Source organism: Xenopus tropicalis, chromosome 8 (assembly GCF_000004195.4).
Source record: "Xenopus tropicalis strain Nigerian chromosome 8, UCB_Xtro_10.0, whole genome shotgun sequence".
In the NCBI taxonomy this organism is placed as follows: domain Eukaryota; kingdom Metazoa; phylum Chordata; class Amphibia; order Anura; family Pipidae; genus Xenopus; species Xenopus tropicalis.
In genome coordinates, this window is record NC_030684.2 from 1,119,456 (window position 1) to 1,144,295 (window position 24,840).

Here is a 24,840-nt window from a genome sequence, read left to right on the forward strand (position 1 = left end):
AGTAGGAGAGGGATCCAGTGTGGGTGAGGGATCTGGGATAGTGTAGGGAGGGGCTGTAGTAGGAGAGGGATCCGGTGTGGGTGAGGGATCTGGGATAGTGTAGGGAGGGGCTGTAGTAGGAGAGGGATCCGGTGTGGGTGAGGGATCTGGGATAGTGTAGGGAGGGGCTGTAGTAGGAGAGGGATCCGGTGTGGGTGAGGGATCTGGGATAGTGTAGGGAGGGGCTGTAGTAGGAGAGGAATCCAGTGTGGGTGAGGGATCTGGGATAGTGTAGGGAGGGGCTGTAGTAGGAGAGGGATCCGGTGTGGGTGAGGGATCTGGGATAGTGTAGGGAGGGGCTGTAGTAGGATAGGGATCCAGTGTGGGTGAGGGATCTGGGATAGTGTAGGGAGGGGCTGTAGTAGGAGAGGAATCCAGTGTGGGTGAGGGATCTGGGATAGTGTAGGGAGGGGCTGTAGTAGGAGAGGAATCCAGTGTGGGTGAGGGATCTGGGATAGTGTAGGGAGGGGCTGTAGTAGGAGAGGGATCCAGTGTGGGTGAGGGATCTGGGATAGTGTAGGGAGGGGCTGTAGTAGGAGAGGAATCCAGTGTGGGTGAGGGATCTGGGATAGTGTAGGGAGGGGCTGTAGTAGGAGAGGGATCCGGTGTGGGTGAGGGATCTGGGATAGTGTAGGGAGGGGCTGTAGTAGGACAGGGATCCAGTGGAGAGCGGGTAGATCTGTAGGTAAGTGATGAACCACAGGCTGGTATGATGTATAATTGCCCACAAACCCTAAAGGGCCACACACGGGGCAATGCACAAGACACAGGGGCCCAAAGTGCTGTTGTACCGTGGGGCAGTTTGGCCTCAGATTGGGGGAGCCCCCTACCCTAGTGCAGGGCCTGGGGCAGTACTGTAGGGAAAGGGAGGCAGGTCTGGGTGTATTAGAGTAGATGGGGGGCAATAGAGTCACGTGCCGCCCTGGGGTGGGGGCAATTAGTCTGGGAGGTACTTGAGAAGCTGCTCAGCGAATCTCTGCTCAGCGTAGTGGCCGGGCCGGGCCTCCAGGTCTCCATCAATGCGCTTCCGGCGCAGTAGCCCACTGGGCACGTAGTCAGGCTCGGGGGGGCTGTCGGGCCGCTTGATGCGCAGGAGGTTGGTGGGGGGGTCTCCTGGGGGGTTTTCAGCCAGAGATCGGCGCAGCCGGCGAGCAGGGGGGGGCGACAGGCGCTGGGGCATCTCCGCTTCACTCATTGCCGAGAGAACTCGGGTCACCAGGAACCTGTATGGACCAATGGAAGGAAGGTCATGGCCGTGGGATCCACCGGGTTTGGATCATCGGCACCGATACTGAACCAAAACCCATAATAAACACAGATGTTGCCCTCAGTTACCCAGGTCTATAAATTCACTTGCCCGATCCAAATCCTGCCCAAGGTGCTGGCACCGGCCGACCCAGTGGCTTCGGAGGAGTAACTGCCTGAATGGAAGCTCTGAGGGCACCATCACTTGCCCCACCCCAAACTGGTGAATAAGGGCAATGGGAGAACCCCAAAAGTTCTTACCGTAACATCTCCTCGTCCATGGGGACCCCGTCCTCTCCGACCTCCTCCTGTGGCAGTTGGGGAGCAGTCGCTTGGTACCCACCATCCTGTCGGTAGCGACTCTGAGCCATTTGGTTCCTGGGGACCTGGGGTCTGACGGAGCGGGGGGCCAACGCGGTCTCATCATAATCTTGGTAGGACCTGAGGGCCTCTCTGTCTCTCTGCAGAGACCCTCGGGGGGGTTGCAGTTGGTCTGGGAAGCCCCGGCCCTGATTGATCTGGTTCCACAGGTGCAAGAGGTTGGCCAGGTACAGGGCCTCTTTGTCTCTCCGCTGTCCGTCTTCCAGCAGCTGCTGCAGAGCCAGGTTGTCCTGCAGAGGTTCTGCCCGGTTATTGGACCCAGAGCGTTCCATGGCTGCCAGTAATGCCTCCTGGGGGAAGGCTGATAACCTGGAGAGCAGCACTGGGTTTATGTCTGGGTACAAAGCCTCCTCCTGTAGGGACTCCGAGGATAAGTATGGCATCATGTCTACATCATAAGGAAGGTTGGCTGGCACGCTCCTGCGGAACCGGTGGGACATGCCCAGATCATCGTGGGAGACACTCCCCAGCGGCTACAAGGAAAACAGATCTTCTTCAAACAGAGCTCATCCCTTCCTACCAGACCAAGTCCTATCCCACCAGACCATGTCCTATCCCACCAGACTATGTCCTATCCTACCAGACCAAGTCCTTTCTTACCAGGCCATGTCCTATCCTACCAGACCAAGTCCTAAACCCCCAGACCATGTCCTATCCTACCAGACCAAGTCCTTTCTTACCAGGCCATGTCCTATCCTACCAGAATAAGTCCTATCCTACCAGACCATGTCCTATCCTACCAGACCAAGTCCTATCCTACCAGACCATGTCCTATCCTACCAGACCAAGTCCTTTCTTACCAGGCCATGTCCTATCCTACCAGACCAAGTCCTAAACCCCCAGACCATGTCCTATCCTACCAGACCAAGTCCTTTCTTACCAGGCCATGTCCTATCCTACCAGAATAAGTCCTATCCTACCAGACCATGTCCTATCCTACCAGACCGTGTCCTATCCTACCAGGCCGTGTCCTATCCTACCAGACCAAGTCCTATCCTACCAGACCATGTCCTATCCTACCAGACCAAGTCCTATCCTACCAGACCAAGTCCTATCCTACCAGACCATGTCCTTTCCTACCAGTCCATGTCCTATCCTACCAGTCCATGTCCTATCCTACCAGACCATGTCCTATCCTACCAGACCATGTCCTATCCTACCAGACCATGTCCTATCCTACCAGACCATGTCCTATCCTACCAGACCAAGTCCTAGCCTACCAGACCAAGTCCTATCCTACCAGACCATGTCCTATCCTACCAGACCATGTCCTATCCTACCAGACCATGTCCTATCCTACCAGACCATGTCCTATCCTACCAGACCATGTCCTATCCTACCAGACCAAGTCCTATCCTACCAGACCAAGTCCTATCCTACCAGACCATGTCCTATCCTACCAGACCATGTCCTATCCTACCAGACCATGTCCTATCCTACCAGACCAAGTCCTATCCTACCAGACCATGTCCTATCCTACCAGACCATGTCCTATCCTACCAGACCATGTCCTATCCTACCAGACCATGTCCTATCCTACCAGACCAAGTCATTTCCTACCAGACCAAGTCCTATCCTACCAGACCAAGTCCTATCCTACCAGACCATGTCCTATCCTACCAGACCAAGTCATTTCCTACTAGACCATGTCCTATCCTAGCAGACCATGTCCTATCCTAGCAGACCATGTCCAATCTGACCAGACCAAGTCCTATCCTACCAGACCAAGTAATTTCCTACTAGACCATGTCCTATCCTAGCAGACCATGTCCTATCCTAGCAGACCATGTCCTATCCTACCAGACCAAGTCCTATCCTACCAGACCAAGTCCTATCCTACCAGACCAAGTCCTATCCTACCAGACCATGTCCTATCCTACCAGACCATGTCCTATCCTACCAGACTAAGTCCTTTCCTACCAGACCATGTCCTATCCTACCAGACCATGTCCTATCCTACCAGACCATGTCCTATCCTACCAGACCAAGTCCTATCCTACCAGACCATGTCCTTTCCTACCAGACCATGTCCTATCCTACCAGACCATGTCCTATCCTACCAGACCATGTCCTATCCTACCAGACCATGTCCTATCCTACCAGACCATGTCCTATCCTACCAGACCAAGTCCTTTCCTACCAGACCAAGTCCTATCCTACCAGACCATGTCCTATCCTACCAGACCAAGTCATTTCCTACCAGACCATGTCCTATCCTACCAGACCATGTCCTATCCTACCAGACCATGTCCTATCCTACCAGACCAAGTCCTATCCTACCAGACCATGTCCTATCCTACCAGACCAAGTCCTTTCCTACCAGACCATGTCCTATCCTACCAGACCATGTCCTATCCTACCAGACCAAGTCATTTCCTACCAGACCATGTCCTATCCTACCAGACCAAGTCCTATCCTACCAGACCATGTCCTATCCTACCAGACCATGTCCTATCCTACCAGACCAAGTCCTATCCTACCAGACCATGTCCTATCCTACCAGACCATGTCCTATCCTACCAGACCAAGTCATTTCCTACCAGACCAAGTCCTATCCTACCAGACCAAGTCCTATCCTACCAGACCATGTCCTATCCTACCAGACCAAGTCATTTCCTACTAGACCATGTCCTATCCTAGCAGACCATGTCCTATCCTAGCAGACCATGTCCAATCTGACCAGACCAAGTCCTATCCTACCAGACCAAGTAATTTCCTACTAGACCATGTCCTATCCTAGCAGACCATGTCCTATCCTAGCAGACCATGTCCTATCCTACCAGACCAAGTCCTATCCTACCAGACCAAGTCCTATCCTACCAGACCAAGTCCTATCCTACCAGACCATGTCCTATCCTACCAGACCATGTCCTATCCTACCAGACTAAGTCATTTCCTACCAGACCAAGTCCTATCCTACCAGACCAAGTCCTATCCTACCAGACCATGTCCTATCCTACCAGACCAAGTCATTTCCTACTAGACCATGTCCTATCCTAGCAGACCATGTCCTATCCTAGCAGACCATGTCCAATCTGACCAGACCAAGTCCTATCCTACCAGACCAAGTAATTTCCTACTAGACCATGTCCTATCCTAGCAGACCATGTCCTATCCTAGCAGACCATGTCCAATCTGACCAGACCAAGTCCTATCCTACATCCTGATACTGATAAGAGACAGAAGCTATAGAGAAAGGGGACCCTGTGACTGTTGGGGACCCTGGGGGTACAGGGGGCTCAGTGGGTTAGATAAGTAGATACAGTAGAGGTTAATATAAGTGATACCAGTTTCAAATGCCCCCTTGGTTCTGCTCACTGGGGCAGGTACTATTCCCCCCCCCCCCCAGGTGCAGGGGCTGGACATACAGCATGGAGGGAGGGGCCAGCAGTGAGGGCTACATGGCTGCCCATACAGGCACAGAGGGGCAATCAGACAGGCACAGAGGGGCAATCAGACAGGCACTGAGGGGCAATAAGACAGGCACAAAGGGGCAATCAGACAGGCACCGAGGGGCAATCAGACAGGGAGCAATGCCAGGGCTGGGGGCATCAGGTGCCCATTTAGAGCAAAGCCTCGCTGTACAAGGTGCAGAAGGAGGGGGTATTTGCCACCCACCCCGTGTCAGTATCCATGGAGCCGCCGGAGAGGGGGGCAGGGAGGCAGATACACGGGGCATGACGCAGGCACAGAATGACCCACAGGCGGGAATTGGTACTCACCTTGGCAAGGGTACCCGGGGCACTCACACAGGCAGTGACAGCCACCAGCAGGAACCAGGGGCCCATCATCCAAGCGAATGAGGCTGCCCGGGCTACAGAAGCTGCAACCGCTGCAAACACAGAGCGAAGACCAGCTGGGGGAGTGGGAGGGGGAATGGGAGCACCGCCCCCTACTGCAATGTGACAGCATCCCTGGGGGGGCAGGGACTGGGCTCAGCCTCTATGGGCAAATACACTGGGCTCAGTCTCTATGGGCAAATACACTGGGCTCAGTCTCTATGGGCAAATACACTGGGCTCAGTCTCTATGGGCAAATACACTGGGCTCAGTCTCTATGGGCAAATACACTGGGCTCAGTCTCTATGGGCAAATACACTGGGCTCAGCCTCTATGGGCAAATACACTGGGCTCAGTCTCTATGGGCAAATACACTGGGCTCAGCTTATTGTGTGCCCAGAACATTCCCTCTCTGTATATTTGTATTTATACATATGGGTAGGGGGTGCCATAGTGTTTCCCTTAGACAGTACAGTATGGGGGTACAGCTTATTGTGTGCCCAGAACATTCCCTCTCTGTATATTTGTATTTATACATATGGGTAGGGGGTGCCATAGTGTTTCCCTTAGACAGTACAGTATGGGGGTACAGCTTATTGTGTGCCCAGAACATTCCTTCTCTGTATATTTGTATTTATACATATGGGTAGGGGGTGCCATAGTGTTTCCCTTAGACAGTACAGTATGGGGGTACAGCTTATTGTGTGCCCAGAACATTCCTTCTCTGTAAATTTGTATTTATACATATGGGTAGGGGGTGCCATAGTGTTTCCCTTAGACAGTACAGTATGGGGGTACAGCTTATTGTGTGCCCAGAACATTCCCTCTCTGTATATTTGTATTTATACATATGGGTAGGGGGTGCCATAGTGTTTCCCTTAGACAGTACAGTATGGGGGTACAGCTTATTGTGTGCCCAGAACATTCCCTCTCTGTATATTTGTATTTATACATATGGGTAGGGGGTGCCATAGTGTTTCCCTTAGACAGTACAGTATGGGGGTACAGCTTATTGTGTGCCCAGAACATTCCTTCTCTGTATATTTGTATTTATACATATGGGTAGGGGGTGCCATAATGTTTCCCTTAGACAGTACAGTATGGGGGTACAGCTTATTGTGTGCCCAGAACATTCCCTCTCTGTATATTTGTATTTATACATATGGGTAGGGGGTGCCATAGTGTTTCCCTTAGACAGTACAGTATGGGGGTACAGCTTATTGTGTGCCCAGAACATTCCTTCTCTGTATATTTGTATTTATACATATGGGTAGGGGGTGCCATAGTGTTTCCCTTAGACAGTACAGTATGGGGGTACAGCTTATTGTGTGCCCAGAACATTCCCTCTCTGTATATTTGTATTTATACATATGGGTAGGGGGTGCCATAGTGTTTCCCTTAGACAGTACAGTATGGGGGTACAGCTTATTGTGTGCCCAGAACATTCCTTCTCTGTATATTTGTATTTATACATATGGGTAGGGGGTGCCATAGTGTTTCCCTTAGACAGTACAGTATGGGGGTACAGCTTATTGTGTGCCCAGAACATTCCCTCTCTGTATATTTGTATTTATACATATGGGTAGGGGGTGCCATAGTGTTTCCCTTAGACAGTACAGTATGGGGGTACAGCTTATTGTGTGCCCAGAACATTCCCTCTCTGTATATTTGTATTTATACATATGGGTAGGGGGTGCCATAGTGTTTCCCTTAGACAGTACAGTATGGGGGTACAGCTTATTGTGTGCCCAGAACATTCCCTCTCTGTATATTTGTATTTATACATATGGGTAGGGGGTGCCATAGTGTTTCCCTTAGACAGTACAGTATGGGGGTACAGCTTATTGTGTGCCCAGAACATTCCCTCTCTGTATATTTGTATTTATACATATGGGTAGGGGGTGCCATAGTGTTTCCCTTAGACAGTACAGTATGGGGGTACAGCTTATTGTGTGCCCAGAACATTCCCTCTCTGTATATTTGTATTTATACATATGGGTAGGGGGTGCCATAGTGTTTCCCTTAGACAGTACAGTATGGGGGTACAGCTTATTGTGTGCCCAGAACATTCCCTCTCTGTATATTTGTATTTATACATATGGGTAGGGGGTGCCATAGTGTTTCCCTTAGACAGTACAGTATGGGGGTACAGCTTATTGTGTGCCCAGAACATTCCCTCTCTGTATATTTGTATTTATACATATGGGTAGGGGGTGCCATAGTGTTTCCCTTAGACAGTACAGTATGGGGGTACAGCTTATTGTGTGCCCAGAACATTCCCTCTCTGTATATTTGTATTTATACATATGGGTAGGGGGTGCCATAGTGTTTCCCTTAGACAGTACAGTATGGGGGTACAGCTTATTGTGTGCCCAGAACATTCCCTCTCTGTATATTTGTATTTATACATATGGGTAGGGGGTGCCATAGTGTTTCCCTTAGACAGTACAGTATGGGGGTACAGCCCATACACATAGATATATAGATGATGATGATGAGGGGGACTGTGCCCCCCCATAAGAGAGAATAAGGTGTGACTGGGTCGGTACCATTAGTTGCTGGGAAGGTGCCAGTTAGGGATGGGGCCCCACGCTGGCACAACTTTGATGGGGGGGTGGGTAAGGGCTTTACCCACAGTGGGGGAGGGTGGGGCAGGAAGGGCCAGTGCCCCCCCCCGCTGGGCTAAAAGGAAATAATGAGAGAGGGAAACAGGTGCTGGTAGGAAAGTTGCTGTTTATTGCGTTGGTCGGACAGAGGGAATATAAAAGTCATGCACAGACTGGGGGGCCCCCTGGGGGCGGGGCATGGGGCGGGTCAGGAGGGGAAGCAGAGAGCGCAGCACTCCAGGCACAGATCCAGGCAGTCGGAGGAGCGACACCCCTCACTCGCCGTTAGACAGTCGCACAGGGAGCCCCCCACTGAGGCGCAGCCGGAGGAACAGGGGGAGCAACACGGGGCCCCATCAGCGCAGGGGCCACAGCTCACACAGGCCAGCAGGGCAGAGCACAGCATGGAGGCCTCACAGAACAGCCCGGCCAAGAGGCAGAGAGCGCAGCTGTCTAACAAACAGAAAGAGACTGTTACCCCCCAGCAGCCAAAACCTGGGGGCCCCAGCACCCCACAATCACATGGCACTGCAATGAGAATACTGGGTGTGTTTGTCTCTAGCGCCCCCTATGTGTGAGCTCTACACTTCTATTAACCCCAAAGGGCCAAGGGGAGCCCCCCTGTATTACCCCCCAGCAGCCAAAACCTGGGGGCCCCAGCACCCCACAATCACATGGCACTGCAATGAGAATAGAGACACTGGGTGTGTTTGTCTCTAGCGCCCCCTATGTGTGAGCTCTACACTTCTATTAACCCCAAAGGGCCAAGGGGAGCCCCCCTGTATTACCCCCCAGCAGCCAAAACCTGGGGGCCCCAGCACCCCACAATCCCCCCAAATCTGCAGAGAAACCTCAGTCCCACTGCTGACCCCAATTGTAACCAATAGCCCTGTGCCCCCTACCCCCCATACCCCCCCTGCTGGGAGCCTCTTCCTTGTACCCATAACCCTCTCTGCTACTGTTAGTTGTAAGGGGCAGTTAGCTGTAAGGGGCAGTTAGCTGTAAGGGGCAGTTAGCTGTAAGGGGCAGGGAGTCCCTGTGCCACAGACAAGGGGCAGTTAGCTGTAAGGGGCAGTTAGCTGTAAGGGGCAGGGAGTCCCTGTGCCACAGACAAGGGGCAGTTAGCTGTAAGGGGCAGTTAGCTGTAAGGGGCAGGGAGTCCCTGTGCCACAGACAAGGGGCAGTTAGCTGTAAGGGCAGTGGTTCCTAACACAATGTGTAGGGGGCACAGATGGTGAGGTTGGTTACTTGGCATGACTAGGGTGCAAGCAGCGGGGTAGACAGACAGACAGACGGGGTACCCGGGGGCAGTTAGCGGTAGCACAGCTCGGAGACCTCCATGGCAAACTCCAGGCACTCGGCCGTATGCTGGCACATATCCAGGCAGCCGCAGTCGGTGTTGGAACAGGCGGAAGGAGAGAGACAGCAGCACAGGTCAGGGAAGGCTGAGAGACAGCTGGAGGGAGACTGGGAGCAGCAGAGACAGCGCAGGCCTAGGTCACATGTCCCAGGGAGCAGGACGAGACAGTCAGAGAAGTGGCAGAAAAGACAGGCCAGGAGCAGAGATGCCGAGAGATCTGAGACTGACGGGGAAAGAGAAGGTTATGGTCACATGGTTCCTCCCCCCCCCCAGCGCTCTCTACTCACCAACCCATAACTACTCACCCCTAACCAACCTATCCCATCTCCCCATTCCATAACTACTCACCCCTAACCAACCTATCCCATCTCCCCATTCCATAACTACTCACCCCTAACCAACCCATCCCTACTCGCCATTCCATAACTACTCACCCCTAACCAACCTATCCCATCTCCCCATTCCATAACTACTCACCCCTAACCAACCTATCCCTACTCGCCATTCCATAACTACTCACCCCTAACCAACCTATCCCATCTCCCCATTCCATAACTATTCACCCCTAACCAACCTATCCCATCTCCCCATTCCATAACTACTCACCCCTAACCAACCTATCCCATTTCACCATTCCATAACTACTCACCCCTAACCAACCTATCCCATCTCCCCATTCCATAACTACTCACCCCTAACCAACCTATCCCATCTCCCCATTCCATAACTACTCACCCCTAACCAACCTATCCCATCTCACCATTCCATAACTACTCACCCCTAACCAACCTATCCCATCTCCCCATTCCATAACTACTCACCCCTAACCAACCTATCCCATCTCCCCATTCCATAACTACTAACCCATTAACCATCCCATCCCTACTCACCATTCCATAACTACTCACCCCTAACCAACCTATCCCATCTCCCCATTCCATAACTACTCACCCCTAACCAACCTATCCCATCTCCCCATTCCATAACTACTCACCCCTAACCAACCCATCCCTACTTACCATTCCATAACTACTTACCCCTAACCAACCCATCCCTACTCACCATTCCATAACTACTCACCCCTAACCAACCTATCCCTACTCACCATTCCATAACTACTCACCCCTAACCAACCCATCCCTACTCACCATTCCATAACTACTCACCCCTAACCAACCTATCCCTACTCACCATTCCATAACTACTAACCCATTAACCATCCCATCCCTACTCACCATTCCATAACTACTCACCCCTAACCAACCTATCCCATCTCCCCATTCCATAACTACTCACCCCTAACCAACCTATCCCATCTCCCCATTCCATAACTACTCACCCCTAACCAACCCATCCCTACTTACCATTCCATAACTACTTACCCCTAACCAACCCATCCCTACTCACCATTCCATAACTACTCACCCCTAACCAACCTATCCCTACTCACCATTCCATAACTACTTACCCCTAACCAACCCATCCCTACTCACCATTCCATAACTACTCACCCCTAACCAACCTATCCCTACTCACCATTCCATAACTACTCACCCCTAACCAACCTATCCCATCTCCCCATTCCATAACTATTCACCCCTAACCAACCTATCCCATCTCCCCATTCCATAACTACTCACCCCTAACCATCCCATCCCTACTCGCCATTCCATAACTACTCACCCCTAACCAACCTATCCCATCTCCCCATTCCATAACTACTCACCCCTAACCAACCTATCCCATCTCCCCATTCCATAACTACTCACCCTAACCAACCTATCCCATCTCACCATTCCATAACTACTCACCCCTAACCAACCTATCCCATCTCCCCATTCCATAACTACTCACCCCTAACCAACCTATCCCATCTCCCCATTCCATAACTACTAACCCATTAACCATCCCATCCCTACTCACCATTCCATAACTACTCACCCCTAACCAACCTATCCCATCTCCCCATTCCATAACTACTCACCCCTAACCAACCTATCCCATCTCCCCATTCCATAACTACTCACCCCTAACCAACCCATCCCTACTTACCATTCCATAACTACTTACCCCTAACCAACCCATCCCTACTCACCATTCCATAACTACTCACCCCTAACCAACCTATCCCTACTCACCATTCCATAACTACTCACCCCTAACCAACCCATCCCTACTCACCATTCCATAACTACTCACCCCTAACCAACCTATCCCTACTCACCATTCCATAACTACTAACCCATTAACCATCCCATCCCTACTCACCATTCCATAACTACTCACCCCTAACCAACCTATCCCATCTCCCCATTCCATAACTACTCACCCCTAACCAACCTATCCCATCTCCCCATTCCATAACTACTCACCCCTAACCAACCCATCCCTACTTACCATTCCATAACTACTTACCCCTAACCAACCCATCCCTACTCACCATTCCATAACTACTCACCCCTAACCAACCTATCCCTACTCACCATTCCATAACTACTCACCCCTAACCAACCCATCCCTACTCACCATTCCATAATTACTCACCCCTAACCAACCTATCCCATCTCCCCATTCCATAACTACTCACCCCTAACCAACCTATCCCATCTCCCCATTCCATAACTACTCACCCCTAACCAACCTATCCCATCTCCCCATTCCATAACTACTAACCCATTAACCATCCCATCCCTACTCACCATTCCATAACTACTCACCCCTAACCAACCTATCCCATCTCCCCATTCCATAACTACTCACCCCTAACCAACCTATCCCATCTCCCCATTCCATAACTACTCACCCCTAACCAACCTATCCCATCTCCCCATTCCATAACTACTCACCCCTAACCAACCCATCCCTACTTACCATTCCATAACTACTTACCCCTAACCAACCCATCCCTACTCACCATTCCATAACTACTCACCCCTAACCAACCCATCCCTACTCACCATTCCATAACTACTCACCCCTAACCAACCTATCCCTACTCACCATTCCATAACTACTCACCCCTAACCAACCCATCCCTACTCACCATTCCATAACTACTCACCCCTAACCAACCTATCCCTACTCACCATTCCATAACTACTCACCCCTAACCAACCTATCCCATCTCCCCATTCCATAACTACTCACCCCTAACCAACCTATCCCATCTCCCCATTCCATAACTACTCACCCCTAACCAACCTATCCCATCTCCCCATTCCATAACTACTCACCCCTAACCAACCCATCCCTACTTACCATTCCATAACTACTTACCCCTAACCAACCCATCCCTACTCACCATTCCATAACTACTCACCCCTAACCAACCTATCCCATCTCCCCATTCCATAACTACTCACCCCTAACCAACCCATCCCTACTCACCATTCCATAACTACTCACCCCTAACCAACCTATCCCATCTCCCCATTCCATAACTACTCACCCCTAACCAACCTATCCCATCTCCCAATTCCATAACTACCCACCCCTAACCATCCCATCCCTACTCACCATTCCATAACTACTCACCCCTAACCAACCCATCCCTACTCACCATTCCATAACTACTCACCCCTAACCAACCTATCCCTACTCACCATTCCATAACTACTCACCCCTAACCAACCCATCCCTACTCACCATTCCATAACTACTCACCCCTAACCAACCCATCCCTACTCACCATTCCATAACTACTTACCCCTAACCAACCCATCCCTACTCACCATTCCATAACTACTCACCCCTAACCAACCCATCCCTACTCACCATTCCATAACTACTCACCCCTAACCAACCTATCCCTACTCACCATTCCATAACTACTCACCCCTAACCAACCTATCCCTACTCACCATTCCATAACTACTCACCCCTAACCAACCTATCCCATCTCCCCATTCCATAACTACTCACCCCTAACCAACCTATCCCATCTCCCCATTCCATAACTACTCACCCCTAACCAACCTATCCCATCTCCCCATTCCATAACTACTCACCCCTAACCAACCCATCCCTACTTACCATTCCATAACTACTTACCCCTAACCAACCTATCCCATCTCCCCATTCCATAACTACTCACCCCTAACCAACCCATCCCTACTTACCATTCCATAACTACTCACCCCTAACCAACCTATCCCATCTCCCCATTCCATAACTACTCACCCCTAACCAACCTATCCCATCTCCCAATTCCATAACTACCCACCCCTAACCATCCCATCCCTACTCACCATTCCATAACTACTCACCCCTAACCAACCTATCCCATCTCCCCATTCCATAACTACTCACCCCTAACCAACCTATCCCATCTCCCCATTCCATAACTACTCACCCCTAACCAACCCATCCCTACTCACCATTCTCTACCCAATATCCCATTAACCATCGCTTGTCTTTATTCCCAACTTACCCCCAACTCCCCATTCCATAACTCCCAGCCCCAGCAGGTACATCTCCTTACTCACTAGCCCTGGGGGTGCCCATTCCACTGAACCCATAAATGACACCTTCTTCCCAGTGTATGCCCCTCCCCCCATCCTATCCACCAATGGCGCTTACACACCCCGTCCCGCCCCCCAGACTTACCATCCCCCGCTGCCTGTTCTATGTGTCTGGCTGACAGTTTGGGGCCCTGGGTTTTCTTCCTCCTGGAGGAGCCCCGGTTCTGGTGTTTGGGGCAGGTCGGTTCTGGGCTGAGTCGGGCCCCCCGGGGATCATTCTCCTCTGTATCTGTAGGAAACACAGGGCACAGGCTGATGGGGTAACGCTGCTGCCAACCCTTGCCCCCTCCTGCCCCCTCCTGCCCCCACACGGTACCTCCAGGCGTCTCGGGGGGTTCTGCTGAGATCCTGGCGCCGCCGCTTATGGCTGGAAGGTTCCCGGGAGTTCCAGGGTGCCCCTCGCTCATACTGGCACTGCCAAACATACAGAGGGGGTAAAGCTACTGGGCAGCATTAATTGCCCCATCTCCAGGGGCCCCTCGCTCATACTGGCACTGCCAAACATACAGAGGGGGTAAAGCTACTGGGCAGCATTAATTGCCCCATCTCCAGGGGCCCCTCGCTCATACTGGCACTGCCAAACATACAGAGGGGGTAGTGTGGGAACATCCCAAGGCCAATGCCACAGGATAAATACCCGGGGTGTGGGTACAACCCCAGGGGAATGCCATAGGATAAATACCCCGGGCCCAGTGTGTGGGTACAACCCCAGGGGAATGCCATAGGATAAATACCCCGGGCCCAGTGTGCGGGTACAACCTCAGGGGAATGCTATAGGATAAATACCCGGGGTGTGGGTACAACCCCAGGGGAATGCCATAGGATAAATACCCCGGGCCCAGTGTGTGGGTACAACCCCAGGGGAATGCCATAGGATAAATACCCCGGGCCCAGTGTGTGGGTACAACCCCAGGGGAATGCCATAGGATAAATACCCCGGCACCAGTGTGTGGGTACAACCCCAGGGGAATGCCATAGGATAAATACCCCGGGCCCAGTGTGTGGGTACAACCCCAGGGGAATGCCATAGGATAAATACCCCGGGCCCAGTGTGCGGGTACAACCTCAGGGGAATGCCATAGGATAAATACCCCGGGCCCCAGTGTGTGGGTACAACCCCAGGGGAATGCCATAGGATAAATACCCCGGCACCAGTGTGTGGGTACATCCCCAGGGGAATGCCATAGGATAAATACCCCCGGGCCCCAGTGTGTGGGTACAACCCCAGGGGAATGCCATAGGATAAATACCCCGGCCCCAGTGTGTGGGTACAACCCCAGGGGAATGCCGTAGGATAAATACCCCGGCCCCATTGTGTGGGTACAACCCCAGGGGAATGCCGTAGGATAAATACCCCGGCCCCACTGTGTGGGTACAACCCCAGGGGAATGCTATAGGATAAATACCCCGGCCCCAGTGTGTGGGTACAACCCCAGGGGAATGCCATAGGATAAATACCCCGGCCCCACTGTGTGGGTACAACCCCAGGGGAATGCCATAGGATAAATACCCCGGCCCCAGTGTGTGGGTACAACCCCAGGGGAATGCCATAGGATAAATACCCCGGGCCCCAGTGTGTGGGTACAACCCCAGGGGAATGCTATAGGATAAATACCCCGGCCCCAGTGTGTGGGTACAACCCCAGGGGAATGCCATAGGATAAATACCCCGGCCCCAGTGTGCGGGTACAACCCCAGGGGAATGCCATAGGATAAATACCCCGGCCCCAGTGTGCGGGTACAACCTCAGGGGAATGCCATAGGATAAATACCCCGGCCCCAGTGTGTGGGTACAACCCCAGGGGAATGCCATAGGATAAATACCCCGGCCCCAGTGTGTGGGTACAACCCCAGGGAATGCCATAGGATAAATACCCCGGGCCCCAGTGTGTGGGTACAACCCCAGGGGAATGCCATAGGATAAATACCCCGGGCCCAGTGTGTGGGTACAACCCCAGGGGAATGCCATAGGATAAATACCCCGGCCCCAGTGTGTGGGTACAACCCCAGGGGAATGCCATAGGATAAATACCCCGGCCCCAGTGTGCGGGTACAACCCCAGGGGAATGCCATAGGATAAATACCCCGGCCCCAGTGTGTGGGTACAACCTCAGGGGAATGCCATAGGATAAATACCCCGGCCCCAGTGTGTGGGTACAACCCCAGGGGAATGCCATAGGATAAATACCCCGGGCCCCAGTGTGTGGGTACAACCCCAGGGGAATGCCATAGGATAAATACCCCGGGCCCCAGTGTGTGGGTACAACCCCAGGGGAATGCCATAGGATAAATACCCCGGCCCCAGTGTGTGGGTACAACCCCCAGGGGAATGCCATAGGATAAATACCCCGGCCCCAGTGTGTGGGTACAACCCCAGGGGAATGCCGTAGGATAAATACCCCGGGCCCCAGTGTATGCCATGGGATAAATACCCCGGCCCCAGTGTATGCCATGGGATAAATACCCCGGCCTCACTGTGTGGGTACAACCCCAGGGGAATGCCGTAGGATAAATACCCCGGCCCCAGTGTGTGGGTACAACCCCAGGGGAATGCCATGGGATAAATACCCCGGCCCCAGTGTGCGGGTACAACCCCAGGGGAATGCCATGGGATAAATACCCCGGCCCCAGTGTGTGGGTACAACCCCAGGGGAATGCCATGGGATAAATACCCCGGCCCAGTGTGTGGGGTACAACCCCAGGGGAATGCCATGGGATAAATACCCCGGCCCCAGTGTGTGGGTACAACCCCAGGGGAATGCCGTAGGATAAATACCCCGGCCCCAGTGTGCGGGTACAACCCCAGGGGAATGCCATAGGATAAATACCCCGGCCCCAGTGTGTGGGTACAACCCCAGGGGAATGCCGTAGGATAAATACCCCGGGCCCAGTGTGCGGGTACAACCCCAGGGGAATGCCATAGGATAAATACCCCGGCCCCAGTGTGTGGGTACAACCCCAGGGGAATGCCATAGGATAAATACCCCGGGCCCCAGTGTGTGGGTACAACCCCAGGGGAATGCCATAGGATAAATACCCCGGGCCCCAGTGTGCGGGTACAACCCCAGGGGAATGCTATAGGATAAATACCCCGGCCCCAGTGTGTGGGTACAACCCCAGGGGAATGCCATAGGATAAATACCCCGGGCCCCAGTGTATGCCATGGGATAAATACCCCGGCCCCAGTGTATGCCATGGGAGAAATACCCCGGCCCCAGTGTGCGGGTACAACCCCAGGGGAATGCCATGGGATAAATACCCCGGCCCCACTATGCGGGTACAACCCCAGGGGAATGCCGTAGGATAAATACCCCGGCCCCACTGTGTGGGTACAACCCCAGGGGAATGCCGTAGGATAAATACCCCGGGCCCCAGTGTATGCAATGGGATAAATACCCCGGCCCCAGTGTGTGGGTACAACCCCAGGGGAATGCCGTAGGATAAATACCCCGGCCCCAGTGTGCGGGTACAACCCCAGGGGAATGCCATAGGATAAATACCCCGGCCCCAGTGTGTGGGTACAACCCCAGGGGAATGCCGTAGGATAAATACCCCGGGCCCAGTGTGCGGGTACAACCCCAGGGGAATGCCATAGGATAAATACCCCCGGCCCCAGTGTGTGGGTACAACCCCAGGGGAATGCCATAGGATAAATACCCCGGCCCCAGTGTGTGGGTACAACCCCAGGAGAATGCCATAGGATAAATACCCCGGGCCCCAGTGTGTGGGTACAACCCCAGGGGAATGCCATAGGATAAATACCCCGGGCCCCAGTGTGTGGGTACAACCCCAGGGGAATGCCATAGGATAAATACCCCGGGCCCCAGTGTGTGGGTACAACCCAGGGGAATGCCATAGGATAAATACCCCGGGCCCCAGTGTGTGGGTACAACCCCAGGGGAATGCCATAGGATAAATACCCCGGGCCCCAGTGTGTGGGTACAACCCCAGGGGAATGCCATAGGATAAATACCCCGGGCCCCAGTGTGTGGGTACAACCCCAGTGTATGCCATGGGATAAATACCCCGGCCCCAGTGTGCGGGTACAACCCCAGGGGAATGCCATAGGATAAATACCCCGGGCCCCAGTGTGCGGGTACAACCCCAGGGGAATGCCATAGGATAAATACCCCGGCCCCAGTGTGTGGGTACAACCCCAGGGGAATGCCGTAGGATAAATACCCCGGCCCCAGTGTGTGGGTACAACCCCAGGGGAATGCCATAGGATAAATACCCCGGGCCCCAGTGTGCGGGTACAACCCCAGGGGAATGCCATAGGATAAATACCCCCGGCCCCAGTGTGTGGGTACAACCCCAGGGGAATGCCATAGGATAAATACCCCGGCCCCAGTGTGTGGGAACAACCCCAGGGGAATGCCATAGGATAAATACCCCGGCCCCAGTGTGTGGGTACAACCCCAGGGGAATGCCATAGGATAAATACCCCGGCCCCAGTGTGTGGGTACAACCCCAGGGGAATGCCATAGGATAAATACCCCAGCCCCAGTGTGTGGGTACAACCCCAGGGGAATGCCATAGGATAAATACCCCGGGCCCAGTGTATGCCATGGGATAAATACCCCGGGGGATTGTGGGAAGGCCGGAGCCGCACATTCAGCACAATGAATTATAAATAAAGATTCGCATTTCCTCGAGAGCAGTTTGGCTGCTGCGCTTTCTGCATTGGGAACGGGAGGAGCAGCTGCGCGGGCGCCCCACTCACACGGAACCCTTTCCTGACCGCAGAGAGCTGTTCCCTGCACCTGTCTCTTACCCCTCTCCCACACCTGTCTCTTACCCTCTCCCACACCTGTCTCTTACCCCTCTCCCTTACCTGTCTCTTACCCCTCTCCCACACCTGTCTCTTACCCCTCTCCCACACCTGTCTCTTACCCCTCTCCCACCCCTGTCTCTTACCCCTCTCCCACACCTGTCTCTTACCCCTCTCCACACCTGTCTCTTAACCCCTCTCCCTTACCTGTCCTCTTACCCCTCTCCACACCTGTCTCTTACCCCTCTCCCACACCTGTCTCTTACCCCTCTCCCACACCTGTCTCTTACCCCTCTCCCACCCCTGTCTCTTACCCCTCTCCCACACCTGTCTCTTACCCCTCTCCCACACCTGTCTCTTACCCCTCTCCCACCCCTGTCTCTTACCCCTCTCCCACACCTGTCTTTTACCCCCCTCCCACACCTGTCTCTTACCCCTCTCCCACCCCTGTCTCTTACCCCTCTCCCACACCTGTCTCTTACCCCTCTCCCACACCTGTCTTTTACCCCTCTCCCACACCTGTCTCTTACCCCTCTCCCACACCTGTCTCTTACCCCCCTCTCCCACACCTGTCTCTTACCCCTCTCCCACACCTGTCTCTTACCCCTCTCCCACACCTGTCTCTTACCCCTTACCCCTCTCCCACACCTGTCTCTTACCCCTCTCCCACACCTGTCTCTTCCCCTCTCCCACACCTGTCTCTTACCCCTCTCCCACCCCTGTCTCTTACCCCTCTCCCACACCTGTCTCTTACCCCTCTCCCTTACCTGTCTCTTACCCCTCTCCCTACCCTTACCCCTCCCCCTGTCTCTTACCCCTCTCCCACACCTGTCTCTTACCCCTCTCCCACCCCGTTCTCTTACCCCTCTCCCACATCTGTCTCTTACCCCTCTCCCACACCTGTCTCTTACCCCTCTCCCACACCTGTCTCTTACCCCTCTCCCACACCTGTCTCTTACCCCTCTCAAACACCTGTCTTTTACCCCTCTCCCACACCTGTCTCTTACCCCTCTCCCACACCTGTCTCTTACCCCTCTCCCACACCTGTCTCTTACCCTCTCCCACACCTGTCTCTTACCCCTCTCCCACACCTGTCTCTTACCCCTCTCCCACACCTGTCTCTTACCCTCTCCACACCTGTCCTTACCCCTCTCCCACACCTGTCTCTTACCCCTCTCCCACACCTGTCTCTTACCCCTCTCCCACACCTGTCCTTACCCTCTCCCACACCTGTCTCTTACCCCTCTCCCACACCTGTCTCTTACCCCTCTCCCACGCCTGTCTCTTACCCTCTCCCACACCTGTCTCTTACCCCTCTCCCACACCTGTCTCTACCCCTCTCCCACACCTGTCTCTTACCCCTCTCCCACACCTGTCTGTTACCCCTCTCCCACACCTGTCTCTTACCCTCTCCCACACCTGTCTCTTACCCCTCTCCCACACCTGTCTCTTACCCTCTCCCACCTTCTACCCTCCCACACCTGTCTCTTACCCCTCTCCCACACCTGTCTCTCCCTCCCCACCTCTCTACCCCTCTCCCACACCTGTCTCTTACCCCTCTCCCCACACCTGTCTCTTACCCCTCTCCCACACCTGTCTCTTACCCCTCTCCACACCTGTCTCTTACCCCTCTCCACACCTGTCTCTTACCCCTCTCCCCACACCTGTCTCTTACCCCTCTCCCACACCTGTCTCTTACCCTCTCCCACACCTGTCTCTTACCCTCTCAAACACCTGTCTCTTACCCCTCTCCCTTACCTGTCTCTTACCCCTCTCCCACACCTGTCTCTTACCCCTCTCCCACACCTGTCTCTTACCCCTCTCCCTTACCTGTCTCTTACCCCTCTCCCTTACCTGTCTCTTACCCCTCTCCCACACCTGTCTCTTACCCCTCTCCCATACCTGTCTCTTACCCCTCTCCCTTACCTGTCTCTTACCCCTCTCCCACACCTGTCTCTTACCCCTCTCAAACACCTGTCTCTTACCATTCTCCCACACCTGTCTCTTACCATTCTCCCACACCTCTCTGTTACCCCTCTCCTTACCTGTCTCTTACCCCTCTCCCACCCCTGTCTCTTACCCCTCTCCCACCCCTGTCTCTTACCCCTCTCCCACACCTGTCTCTTACCCCTCTCCCACCCCTGTCTCTTACCCCTCTCCCACACCTGTCTCTTACCCCTCTCCCACACCTGTCTCTTACCCCTCTCCCACACCCGTCTCTTACCCCTCTCCCACACCCGTCTCTTACCCCTCTCCCACACCTGTCTCTTACCCCTCTCCCGTACCTGTCTCTTACTGCTCCCCATACCTGTCTCTTACCCCTCTCTCATACTTGTCTGTTACCCCTCTCCTTACCTGTATCTTACCCCTCTCCCACACCTGTCTCTTACCCCTCTCCCACACCTGTCTCTTACCCCTCTCCCACCCCTGTCTCTTACCCCTCTCCCACACCTGTCTCTTACCCCTCTCCCACACCTGTCTCTTACCCCTCTCCCACACCTGTCTCTTACCCCTCTCCCTTACCTGTCTCTTACCCCTCTCCCACACCTGTCTCTTACCCCTCTCAAACACCTGTCTCTTACCCCTCTCCCACACCTGTCTCTTACCCCTCTCAAACACCTGTCTCTTACCATTCTCCCACACCTGTATCTTACCCCTCTCCCACACCTGTCTCTTACCCCTCTCAAACACCTGTCTCTTACCATTCTCCCACACCTGTCTCTTACCCCTCTCCCACACCTCTCTGTTACCCCTCTCCTTACCTGTCTCTTACCCCTCTCCCACCCCTGTCTCTTACCCCTCTCCCACCCCTGTCTCTTACCCCTCTCCCACCCCTGTCTCTTACCCCTCTCCCACACCTGTCTCTTACCCCTCTCCCTTACCTGTCTCTTACCCCTCTCCCACACCTGTCTCTTACCCCTCTCCCACACCCGTCTCTTACCCCTCTCCCACACCCGTCTCTTACCCCTCTCCCGTACCTGTCTCTTACTGCTCCCTATACCTGTCTCTTACCCCTCCCCATACCTGTCTCTTACCCCTCTCCCACACCTGTCTCTTACCCTCTCCCATACCTGTGTCTTACCCCTCTCCCATACCTGTCTCTTACCCCTCTCCCACACCTGTCTCTTACCCCTCTCCCACACCTGTCTCTTACCCCTCTCCCACACCTGTCTCTTACCCTCTCCCATACCTGTCTCTTACCCTCTCCCATACCTGTCTCTTACCCCTCTCCCATACCTGTCTCTTACCCTCTCCCACACCTGTCTCTTACCCCTCTCCCACACCTGTCTCTTACCCCTCTCCCACACCTGTCTCTTACCCCTCTCCCACACCTGTCTCTTACCCCTCTCCCACACCTGTCTCTTACCCCTCTCCCACACCTGTCTCTTACCCCTCTCCCACACCTGTCTCTTACCCCTCTCCCACACCTGTCTCTTACCCCTCTCCCACACCTGTCTCTTACCCCTCTCCCATACCTGTCTCTTACCCCTCTCCCACACCTGTCTCTTACCCCTCTCCCACACCTGTCTCTTACCCCTCTCCCACACCTGTCTCTTACCCCTCTCCCACACCTGTCTCTTACCCCTCTCCCACACCTGTCTCTTACCCCTCTCCCACACCTGTCTCTTACCCCTCTCCCACACCTGTCTCTTACCCCTCTCCCACACCTGTCTCTTACCCCTCTCCCACACCTGTCTCTTACCCCTCTCCCACACCTGTCTCTTACCCCTCTCCCACACCTGTCTCTTACCCCTCTCCCACACCTGTCTCTTACCCCTCTCCCACACCTGTCTCTTACCCCTCTCCCACACCTGTCTCTTACCCCTCTCCCATACCTGTGTCTTACCCCTCTCACACCTGTACAGTATTCCGTTACCCCTCTCACACTCTAACCCCTGTAAGTGATGTTACTGCCCCATGTTACCACTATGTGCCCCCTCCCCGTAAAACTGCCCCGGCCCATTCCTTACCTTTCTCTCCCGCTCCTGATCGCCGACCCAACCAGCAGCCCCTCTGCCTGTCAGTGAGCGAAGCTTCACACCCTCCGACTGTCACTCACATCCACTTACACTAACGAGTGTTATTAACCCGCAGCGCTGGCGTCACAGCATCCTGAGCCCTGCGGGGGGGGGGCATGGAAACAGCAACGGGGAGAGGGGAGCATCCCCAGCAGGGAAACACTGATTATATAGAACAACAGGAAACATAGGGGCAGCCTCTCCCCACTCCCCTCTCATACACCCTGTACTGTGTGCCCAGAACATTCCCTCTCTGTATATTTGTATTTATACATATGGGTAGGGGGTGCCATAGTGTTTCCCTTAGACAGTACAGTATGGGGGTACAGCTTATTGTGTGCCCAGAACATTCCCTCTCTGTATATTTGTATTTATACATATGGGTAGGGGGTGCCATAGTGTTTCCCTTAGACAGTACAGTATGGGGGTACAGCTTATTGTGTGCCCAGAACATTCCTTCTCTGTATATTTGTATTTATACATATGGGTAGGGGGTGCCATAGTGTTTCCCTTAGACAGTACAGTATGGGGGTACAGCTTATTGTGTGCCCAGAACATTCCTTCTCTGTATATTTGTATTTATACATATGGGTAGGGGGTGCCATAGTGTTTCCCTTAGACAGTACAGTATGGGGGTACAGCTTATTGTGTGCCCAGAACATTCCCTCTCTGTATATTTGTATTTATACATATGGGTAGGGGGTGCCATAGTGTTTCCCTTAGACAGTACAGTATGGGGGTACAGCTTATTGTATGCCCAGAACATTCCCTCTCTGTATATTTGTATTTATACATATGGGTAGGGGGTGCCATAGAGTTTCCCTTAGACAGTACAGTATGGGGGTACAGCTTATTGTGTGCCCAGAACATTCCCTCTCTGTATATTTGTATTTATACATATGGGTAGGGGGTGCCATAGTGTTTCCCTTAGACAGTACAGTATGGGGGTACAGCTTATTGTGTGCCCAGAACATTCCCTCTCTGTATATTTGTATTTATACATATGGGTAGGGGGTGCCATAGTGTTTCCCTTAGACAGTACAGTATGGGGGTACAGCTTATTGTGTGCCCAGAACATTCCCTCTCTGTATATTTGTATTTATACATATGGGTAGGGGGTGCCATAGTGTTTCCCTTAGACAGTACAGTATGGGGGTACAGCTTATTGTGTGCCCAGAACATTCCTTCTCTGTATATTTGTATTTATACATATGGGTAGGGGGTGCCATAGTGTTTCCCTTAGACAGTACAGTATGGGGGTACAGCTTATTGTGTGCCCAGAACATTCCCTCTCTGTATATTTGTATTTATACATATGGGTAGGGGGTGCCATAGTGTTTCCCTTAGACAGTACAGTATGGGGGTACAGCTTATTGTATGCCCAGAACATTCCCTCTCTGTATATTTGTATTTATACATATGGGTAGGGGGTGCCATAGAGTTTCCCTTAGACAGTACAGTATGGGGGTACAGCTTATTGTGTGCCCAGAACATTCCCTCTCTGTATATTTGTATTTATACATATGGGTAGGGGGTGCCATAGTGTTTCCCTTAGACAGTACAGTATGGGGGTACAGCTTATTGTGTGCCCAGAACATTCCCTCTCTGTATATTTGTATTTATACATATGGGTAGGGGGTGCCATAGTGTTTCCCTTAGACAGTACAGTATGGGGGTACAGCTTATTGTGTGCCCAGAACATTCCTTCTCTGTATATTTGTATTTATACATATGGGTAGGGGGTGCCATAGTGTTTCCCTTAGACAGTACAGTATGGGGGTACAGCTTATTGTGTGCCCAGAACATTCCTTCTCTGTATATTTGTATTTATACATATGGGTAGGGGGTGCCATAGTGTTTCCCTTAGACAGTACAGTATGGGGGTACAGCTTATTGTGTGCCCAGAACATTCCCTCTCTGTATATTTGTATTTATACATATGGGTAGGGGGTGCCATAGTGTTTCCCTTAGACAGTACAGTATGGGGGTACAGCTTATTGTATGCCCAGAACATTCCCTCTCTGTATATTTGTATTTATACATATGGGTAGGGGGTGCCATAGAGTTTCCCTTAGACAGTACAGTATGGGGGTACAGCTTATTGTGTGCCCAGAACATTCC

At 53.0% G+C, this 24,840-nt stretch overlaps 2 protein-coding genes across 3 annotated transcripts; both read right to left on the reverse strand.

Moving 5' to 3' along the window:
• Positions 1–884: 884 nt before the first annotated feature.
• On the reverse strand, positions 885–5,540 carry LOC116406712. The gene is made up of 3 exons (XM_031891395.1): positions 5,388–5,540; positions 1,546–2,138; positions 885–1,262 (listed from the first exon to the last, which is right to left on the reverse strand). Exons 1-3 carry the CDS (start codon positions 5,454–5,456, stop codon positions 977–979), a joined length of 948 nt encoding a protein of 315 aa, XP_031747255.1. The 5' UTR covers positions 5,457–5,540; the 3' UTR covers positions 885–976.
• A 2,620-nt stretch (positions 5,541–8,160) lies between these two features.
• On the reverse strand, positions 8,161–23,016 carry LOC116406956 (myoD family inhibitor-like). 2 transcript variants are annotated; one of them, XM_031892158.1, is made up of 5 exons: positions 22,672–23,016; positions 14,247–14,344; positions 14,016–14,159; positions 9,352–9,633; positions 8,161–8,503 (listed from the first exon to the last, which is right to left on the reverse strand). In XM_031892158.1, the coding sequence occupies exons 2-4, from the start codon at positions 14,335–14,337 to the stop codon at positions 9,362–9,364; spliced, it is 507 nt and encodes a 168-aa protein (XP_031748018.1). In that variant the 5' UTR covers positions 14,338–14,344; positions 22,672–23,016; the 3' UTR covers positions 8,161–8,503; positions 9,352–9,361. The 2 variants fall into 2 exon arrangements, with proteins under 2 accessions (XP_031748018.1, XP_031748019.1); XM_031892159.1 differs by lacking the exon at positions 9,352–9,633.
• Between the last annotated feature and the right edge of the window lie 1,824 nt (positions 23,017–24,840).